The following is a 9,413-nucleotide window of genomic DNA, read 5'->3' as shown; positions in this document are numbered from 1 at the left end:
CTTGGCACATAATAGGTACTAATGAATATTTGTTGAATACTAAGTACTATGGTAGATATTTTCACAAACATTTATCTCACATAAGCTTGTTAGCAATCCAATGTAATGGATGTTATCAATCTCTGAACAGTTGAGAAAATTGAGACTTGAGTGTCCTGTCACCTTTTCTTATTTTACCCACTAGAGGCCCAGTGCACAAAATCGTGCACGAATAGCTCGTTTCTGCTTGCCTCAGCTGGCTGCCCCGCCCTCCGCCGCTGCTCGCACCCTGCCCCGCGGTGAGAGCCGCTGCTCGTTTGGTCATGATGGCGGGATGGCCATGGGCCTTTTATATAAGAGATGGTATAAGTATTTATTTACTTATTTATTTTTAACATTTGAAATATTCTCATTTTATTTTTTAAATTTTTATTGAATTTATTGGAGCTACATCGATTAATAAAATTATATAGGTTTCAGGTGTACATTGTTTTGTGTGTTCACCACCCAAAGTCAAGTCTCCTGTCACCATTATCCCCCCCACCTTTATCCTCTACTACCTCCCCCTTTCCCCATGGTAATCATCATACTGTTGTCTGTGTCTTTAATTTTTTTGTGGTTTTTGTGTTTTGTTTTTTGCTTAATCCCTTCAGTGTTTTCACCTAACCCTCAACTCCCCTCCTCTCTGAGCTGTCAGTCTATTCTTTGTATCTATGAGTCTGTTTCTATTTTGCTTGTTATTTTATTTGGTTCATTAGATTCCACATATGAGTGAAATCATACAGTATTTGTCTTTCTACTATTGGCTTTTTCTATAGTGGAAGCATGTAAAGTATCATTGCTGGCACTGAGGGCAGTGATTGGGCCTGATTGGTATTGATTTGCTTGATTTATTAAAGAAGTATTTTTTTCAGTTCTTACTATATATTTAGTATTATTTTAGGCTCTGTCATAAAACAGCAAACCTGATAGACACGGTCCTTCCCATCATTGATTTATACAAGATAATTTCAAGTTGTAAAAATACTGTGAAGGAATTAAATTGGGTTAGGGAAGGCAGTATCCCTATACACTGTATTTGTCCTGGTAAAAATTATGGGTGGATCTGATCAGGAGGGAAAATTAATAAATTAAAATGAGACGATATAGTTAATCATATCTGTAGGAAGGGCATCTTATAAGAATTCATATATATTTTCATTCATCTTTAAGAATATTTTGCATATTTTATTGGTAAAATGTTTTGTGTGATCAAATGAGATAAACATGTTTTAGAGAAGGCATGCAGAATGACATTTTTCAAAAAGAGTTTGTGCAGTTTTGACCTCCCTGTTAATATAAAAGAACTGGAGTTGATTTGGAGAGATAAATACTTAGAGGATGTCTGTGATGATAGACTTGTCGATAAAAGATTTAGTCAGCAAGCTTGAGAGCATCTTGGGCATGGTACCTGCCTATCATTTCTTCTATTAGCATGGTCCTAACTAGCATAAGTAAACGAAAATGTTCATGAATTTGTGTTACCTTATTTTCCCTAATGCAGTTGCTGCATGGAAGGAAACACTAAAGAGAACAAGATAGAGCGATCAATAAAAATGCTAAATATGGTACAGTTTTGTCCTTAGGGAGCTTATAGCCTACTAGGGATGGCAGATATAAACAGTTAGAAAACAGCGTGGTGCGTGCTCTAATAACAGATATGGGATAGACTCTGTTAGAGCTTAGATGGCAGGGTGTCCTGCTGGCCTGTGGTTCCAGGGAAGGCTTCACATAGGAGGTGATAACTGATCTGCTGTCTGTGTAAGGAATTAGGTAGATGAGGTCTGGGCAGAGCAGTCCAGGCAGAAGAAAGGGAATACAAAGGAGCAAAGGGAACTGCAGAATGTTTCATGATGTTACGGGACAGGGGACCTGGCCCTGAACATGTCTGCCTGCCTAGGGCCAGCCCGTAGTGTGTGGGTTCTTGACTTTGTGCAGTAAAAATTTCACAACATGAGTCCAGGTGACTATGAGGGTACATTTATTAAAGCTGACAACAGTGAATTAAGGAAGATCTTAGCATAGGAAACGCAACAGGAGAGCCCAGGCTGGGCTGCTTTAGCTCACTGGGAAGTCAGAGAAAAGGGGGCTTTGGAGACAGGCTCAGGGTAGCCCGGGACAAACTGCCGTTTCCCATTGCTCCCCTGGTTGCAAGTCTCTTGGGGACCCTTAGAGTTTAGGAGATGCGTGCCTCTTGGGGAAGAAGAGGAGAAAGGGGAAGGGGAGGGGGTGCTCCCCAAAGGGAAAGCATGAGCTGGGTCCTTTGTCTTGGGGGTTTTTCTCTCTCTCTTGTAGGCGGGAATCTTAGGAGAGGTTCCAGGGGAGGGTTTTAGTAGAATATTCACTAGTTTTCCAGGTGTGCTTTACCAGGGTCACGGTCTTACTGACTGGTCAGTGCCAGGGCAGGCAGTTGTTAGTCATTACCATTGGTCCTGGTGTCGTCCACCTGGTTTTGCTGCTTTTCTGGGCTGGGAGCTGAAACACAACTGAGGCCTAAATGTTATCCCTAGGGAGGTGACCTTCTGTATCTGGCTGTAAATTGCTTGGCCAGTTTGTTCAGCTATCTGCCTCAGTTTACCCACTCCACTTGCCAAGGAATCTACCTAGCTCCTTATCCTGCCTCAGTAAGACTGAAAATAGTGTGAGTGTGAGAGATAGGGGGTCCAGAACAAGAAGCGTCTTACATGTCATTACTGGGGAGTTGGAGTTGATCCTCAGGGGATGGAGAGCTACTGAACAATTTTGACGAAAGGATAATACTAAAGACAAGAATACCAACTACTTTTCAACATCACTTAATGACTAACTGGCATCTCAGACTTACCAAGCCCCAAATCCTAACTCCTGATTTCTGCCTCCAACACCTACTTCTGCTTTTCTTCATCTCAGTGAATGATAACTTTATTCTTTGAGCTGGTTAGTTCAATCATTCATAACTCCTTTTTCTCTTATACCCATCAGGAAATACTGTTGTTTTCCCCTTTATGTTCTCCCAGAATTTTCCCACTAATTTACTACTTCCATTGTGACCACCCTCATCTGAGCCACCATCATCTCTAGCCTGGGTTACTGCAGTAGCCTCCTGACTAGTCTCCCTGCTTCCTTCCTTACCTATCAGCAGTGTATTTTACACACAGCAGTCAGAGTGGACCCTTCTTAAAAGTGAGGTCATAGTATTTCTGCTCTAAACCTCTGATGACTTCCTTGCTTCCAGTTCTACACAAGGCCACAAAGCCCTGGCACTTGGCTGTCTCTGCCACCACTATTCTTTCTTATTCTGTGTCAGCACACTTGCCTCCTTTCTGTTCTTCCGACCTTGCCTACATTCTTGCCTCAGAACCTTTGCATACGCTGATCTCTCTGCCTGGAACATTATTCCCCAAGATATCCACAGTGGTGGCTTCCCCGCTTCCTGCAGGGCTCTGCTCATGAGGCCTTTCCTAATCACCTTATATAAAATAACAAAAGTTCTTCTCAGGCACTCTCTATTCTTACTTTTCCCTCTATAGATTTGCTACCATTCAACATACATTTACTTATTTGTTTGTCTCTCTTTTCTGCAGTGTAAGGTCTAAAAGGTTAGGAACTTTGCTTTGTTATTGCTCTCTCCCTAAGGCATAGAACAGGAACTGGCCACTCAGTAAAGTTTTGTTGACCTAATGACTTGATTTGTATTTTCCTGTGGCAGCCTTGTGGATAATGAAGGGGTGGGGGTGCAGAATTGACACTTGGAATTGAAATAGTCCAGTCAAGAGATTTAAAGGGCACGGAATCAAGAATTACTTGGTAAGGAGAACTGACTAGATTTGGCAACTCACTGGAAAGGGAGAAGTGAAGGATAATGACTCCCAGATTTCTGGCTTGGGTGGCTTAGGCAGATGTTGTTGTCAGGAATTAGTGAAGCCATGGGGATGAATGAAATAGACCAACCATCCTGGTTGGCCCAGGACTGTTGATTTTAGCACCAGAAGTCCATGCCTCAGGAAACCTCTCAAATCCAGGCAAACCCAGATGGTTGGTCACTAATATACAGAGTGAAAAGATAGCTAAAGACAGAGCCCTAACTATTATGGAAAAGGAGGAGGTAATCAAGTCTGTGCAGGAAATGGAGCAGGGCAGTTAGAGGGTTGGTTAGCAGGGGACTCATTGGGGCACAGGATCATGGAGGCTAAGAGAGCAGATGCTTCAAGAAGAGAGTGGTCAACCGTGTAGGGTTGAGTTTCCCTTGGAATTTTTGAGTTTGAGTTTCTAGCTGTTCTTGGCAGAAGTCTGACATATTATAGAGACTCTGTATATATTTCTTGAAATAAAAGATAGAAATGATATATCTCTTTTGTTGTTTTTGTTAATCTGTGAGTTATTGAGGGGAGCCAACCTCTGATACTTGCTGGATCATAAGGATAAAATGAATTTAGGGATGTTACTGAAAGCAACATTATTTCTATATCATGTGTTTGACAGTCTCGGTTTAGTGGATACTCAGAGCACTGGGCAGTGGGAGTAAGCTGTTCGTTCTGCAGTTCTGAAACAGCATTGAATCTGAGTGATTATAAAACTGGGATTTCAAAGCTGGACATTTGTGATCATTTACTTAGTGGTTCTTAATGTTTTGGAACCCTTTTGAGAAACTTTTGAGAACCCTGAACTGTCTCCCTGCATAAAAACACATTTTACCTCCCAATTTGAGGGGTGGGGGGTTATAGATGGCCAATGAATCCCATGGAAAAGAATCACTAATCTATATAGTACCCTCCTGTTTATACCTCAGGATATTAAGAGGCCTAGAAAAATTAACTTATCCAGAATCACATAGTGACTGAACTTATTCTTGGTTGAGTGTTCTATTCATTATATGTTACTGTTTTATTGCAGGTTCACTCTCTCTGGGCCTATTACTAGATTTCTTTTATTTCAGTTATGAACTGGTCACTGTGCCAATTCAGTAAGTGACCCCAGTCTAACTCTCTGTCCATAAACTGAGCGAAAATTCTGTAGAAAATTTGATGAACTGTCAGATTTAATATACCTAACTTGCAAGTCACAAATTAAAAGTTGATGAGGTAAAAAACTCTTACTAATGGCTTTATTGTGCCTTTTGTTTGGAACAGGATGCTGTATGATTATGTTGAAAGGAAGCGAAAGGAAAATTCAGGAGCCCAACTGCATGTCACCTATTTAGTGTCTGGCAGTCTTGTTCAGAATGGACATTTGGTAAGTTCTCAGAATCTTATAATGAGCTTAAATATGTTTGAGCTATCAACTGTCAAATAACATGGAGTGGGGGGAAGGGGAACATAAGATTTAGTATTATGGAAGTTTTAGAAAGCTACCTGTAGGTGATTGTTTTGAATTTTAGACTAAACTTAAAACTCTGAGAAGTTTTGATAATATCTTGGCTGTGATGCAGAGACTATAACATTATTAGCAATTTTCTTCGGCAGCAAGACATTAGGAGACTGCTTCTGCTACTTCTCTTTCTTCCTCTTGAAGATGTATTAGGGAAAATGATGGTTAGTTTCCATCCTGTTCAAATGTCAAGTCACACACGCAGGTGTTCAGAAAGTATAATTTTATTATTTTTTAAATGAAATTGATATTAATTTGATCCTTCATTTCAGTAGGCTTATGTCTAAGTGGCTGAAGGATGGGGGCTAAGAATGCAGAGGTGTGGGTTGGGAACATCTTTATTCTCATTCATGTCTTCTGGTCTGGTCACCCCTCAACTCAGGTCACTGCTGCATTTTCATCATCCTGACCACAAAACTTTCTCAGGTCTACTGACTTTCTCTTAGCTACTTCCATGTCCCTCCGAGGGGCAAAGGGATCATTCTGCTACTCCCATGACTTGGAAGCTCTGCTGCAATAACTTGTTCCTTCTGCACCAGACTGATCCTTGGGAACTTTGATAATTCCTCCTCTCTGATTCCTCTAAGGCACATTGTTTCTGTTCTCACTTCCCCTAACCTCCTAACTGAAGGTTCTTTTTGCTTTTTCCACTACCATCAGCCCTACAGAACGTAGCCCAAGGACCAAGGCTCCTCAGAGATCCACTAATATATGTGTTCCTCTTCCCTTTGACTTTCCTTCAGACTCGTACGTTAAGAAGCTTGATTTCTCAAAATACTGACTGGATTTGTCTTATAGCAACAGAGTCCCAGACACATGAGATATAAAACTAGAATGGCAATTTAGTGATTTACAAGGAGAAACAAAATTGTTGGGGGATCAAATCCTTATATTCTCTGACCAGCAAATTTCTTTCCTTGTTGGTAAGTTAGTTGGCAAGCCAGGTGATAATCAAGATATTTGCAAGTGGAGAATCAGATGTCATTATATGCCTGAACACAAAATTAAGCAGACCTGGTTCATTTACTCTAAGAAATAAAACTGGCACCAGAGTTCTCTCTTTGTATGGCTCTTACATAGATACTAGAGGCCTGTTGCACGAAGAGATTCGTGCAATAGGCCTTCCCTTCCCTTGGCTGCTGGCACCAGTTTTCCTCTGGCACCCGGGACCCAGGCCTTCGCTCTGGCTGGGCTCCGGCCAGAGCCCCCCGCCCCCGCCAGCTGTCAGGCTCCGCGGCTCCGCTGATCCCTGGGCTGTGAGGCCTCGCGGCTCTGCTGATCCCGGGGCCGTGAGGCCTCGCTGCTCGGCGGCTTCGGGTACGTTTGGCTTTGCTCCACCGCTTGCTTGGAGCCTATGTATGCAAATTAACCACCATTTTTGTTGGCGGTTAATTTGCATATCACCCTGATTAGCCAATGGGAAGCGTAGCCAAGGTACGGGTCAATTACCCTTTTTGTCTTTTATTAGATAGGATTGCCAGAGTTTGCATTTGGCTGTCTCCTTTCCCTTTCTTTCCAGGGTTAACTAGCTCTCTCCTGTCTTTCTTAAGGCGGCCTTCAGTCTAGTGATAGTCAATTCTTTACCTGGGAATCATTGTGTTTCTTTAAAGCAGTGGGTTTTATATTTTTGGCCACTGATTGACTATTTATTTATTTATTTATTTATTTATTTTTGAGAATCTGAAAGAATTCATAAAATTGTAAGTGTTCACATATCTTCTGGAGCAGGACTTAAGGTTAAGAATTTATGTTTTAAGATCAAGTTGTAGATTTTTATTCTAAGCCACTTAAGCAGAGGTTCTTAAATTGGGAACTTTGCATGGTCTTTGGGATTCAGGAGATGCCTGGAAAAACCCCTGAAAGTGCATTTAGATTGTGTTCCTCGGTGCATTTTTTTGAGACCATTTTTCAAAATGATGTGTAACCGATATCAGTTAAAAACTTCTATGCTGTGGCTTGCTTATAAAGGCCTTTTATTTTTAAATTTTAAGTTCTGCCAATATTTTTTTAAGCAGTAGAATGCTTTCAAATGAAATCTTTAGAATCCTAATATAAAAAATATACTGAGAGTAGGATTGCCACAGTTGAAGTGATTGTGAGGATTTTGAAGCCCTGTACTCACCCTCCTCACAGCCCCACAGGGCAGCTCTGCGGAACCCTGAGAATGACGGACCAAGTGTGGATGATGTTACCCATGTTTTTTTCCTTAAAGAGAGGCCTCCTATGGGAAGGCAGAATATTAAGCATAATTTCAAGTTTTGTTCTTTTTAATTTCTTCAAGTTTTAAGTGTTTCTAGAAAGAAAAGGATACATTAGAGACTTTGTATGGATTTTTAACAACACTAGACTTTTTATTTTTCCAGTGATCGTGATTCTTGTAAAAAATGTTTAACAATACATAGAAAGTAAAAGCCTCCCTCTAATCTCATCCCAGAGAGTCTCCTAAAGAACTATTTGCACATTTCAGTGGGACATTTCGTTGGTTCTTTTTGTGTTGTTAGAGGTTGTCAGCTTGGTCCATCCTTTATGAAATTCCCTACTAGCTTTTTTCATCTAATGATTTTAGCTGAGATTGATTTTTATTATTGCCTAGATCAGTGGTTGGCAAACCACGGCTCGCGAGCCACATGCGGCTCTTTGGCCCCTTGAGTGTGGCTCTTTCACAAAATACCACGTGAGGGCGCGCACATACAGTGCAATTGAAACTTTGTGGCCCATGCCCAGAAGTCGGTTTTCGGAAAGGAGATAGATGAAACAAGTATACAAGACGAGTGTGGATGGGAGAGTTGGGAGGGGTCAACCTCAGCGAATGTACCTCAATCAGATTGAGGATGTTTTTAGCAAAGGCCAGCTTAGGAGTACCCTAATTAAGTTAATAACAATGTACCTACCTATATAGTTTGTTTAAAAAATCTGGCTCTCAAAAGAAATTTCAATCATTGTACTGTTGATATTTGGTTCTGTTGACTAATGAGTTTGCCGACCACTGGCCTAGATCATTAATTCACAAAATGGTGGTGCTCTACTTCTGTCATTCTTTCTGCATGCTATTGGCTGGAATTTTTCTATAAAGAAGAACTTGCTCTCAATAACTAGCCATGTTTTTCCTTTTTCTTTAAGTGCTAAAAAGCAAGGGGGCTGAGCCTCAGCCAGGCTCTGGGTTTGTGAATACTGAACTTACTCCTGTGTCTTCCTTTTAATAGGAACCAACTGAATTGGAGCTCTACTCTGGTGTGCGTTGTTTTAGCACCTGCAAGCTGGCATTTCCACTGAGTTGTTTTATGCATTTTCAATATCCCATGAAGCAGCATATAGCCACACTGAGCTCTCTGGGTTGTCCAAGTTTTTTCCGAGGGTAGAAATTATTACTTTTAGGGCTCTTAATACAAAGTTGCATAGGTTTGAGTGGTTAGTTCCTAATGCTCTTTTTCTCTTAAGCTCTGTAATTTTTATTATACAGCTTTGCAGAATATGACATTTTTAAGAATGCCTGTTTTGTTTAGATTTACAATTACATTTTTTTAAAAAAAGGCTATTTGATTTTATATTGCTCTTTTATGATGTGAATTTTGGCGGTTCCTACATTAACATAAATATGTGTCTGCTTTAGCCAAATATGTAAGATTTAGAAAAGCAAAACCAATATTTTTAGAAACAATACAATTACTGAAAATGGTTTCACTTCTTTGCAGTTGTTTTTGTCTGTAGGCTATATCCTACTAGAGATGCACAATCAGTCTATGTTTTAGAATCACTTGAAATAATTCCTCTGTAGTTAAACCACCAACTAGTTATATTCATATAACCCCCCTTTTTAGATAATTTTTATACATTACATTCTATTTTGCACTTTGCTTTTTTTACTTCTACTTAATAGTAGATCCTGAGCATTACTCCATAGTAGTTACAGAAATACTCTGCATTCTTTTTACAGCCACATGATCCTACATCCTATATAATAAAAGCCCAATATGCAAATTGTCCCCTCAACTGGGAGTTCAACCAAGGAGCAGGGCTGGTGGCAGTGGCGGCAGGCGGCCACTAGGGAC

The 9,413-nt window shown here is 40.6% G+C and overlaps 1 protein-coding gene across 5 annotated transcripts in view; it reads left to right on the top strand.

The window, feature by feature from the left end:
- Positions 1 to 9,413, top strand: part of POLD3 (DNA polymerase delta 3, accessory subunit) — a 58,063-nt gene that overhangs the window by 5,609 nt on the left and 43,041 nt on the right. For 3 of the 5 annotated variants that reach the window (XM_023764036.1, XM_006100447.3, XM_014465882.2), the window contains exon 3: positions 5,127 to 5,229. The exons of the other annotated variants lie outside the window; for them this stretch is intronic. In XM_023764036.1, coding sequence (XP_023619804.1) covers positions 5,127 to 5,229 — 103 coding nt within the window. The remainder of the gene's footprint in view (positions 1 to 5,126; positions 5,230 to 9,413) is intronic. 5 annotated transcript variants of the gene reach the window in all.

Source organism: Myotis lucifugus, unplaced genomic scaffold, assembly GCF_000147115.1.
Source record: "Myotis lucifugus unplaced genomic scaffold, Myoluc2.0 scaffold_313, whole genome shotgun sequence".
NCBI classification, from domain to species: domain Eukaryota; kingdom Metazoa; phylum Chordata; class Mammalia; order Chiroptera; family Vespertilionidae; genus Myotis; species Myotis lucifugus.
The sequence above is the reverse complement of the archived record's forward strand: the minus strand, read 5'-3'. Positions and strand labels throughout refer to the sequence as shown.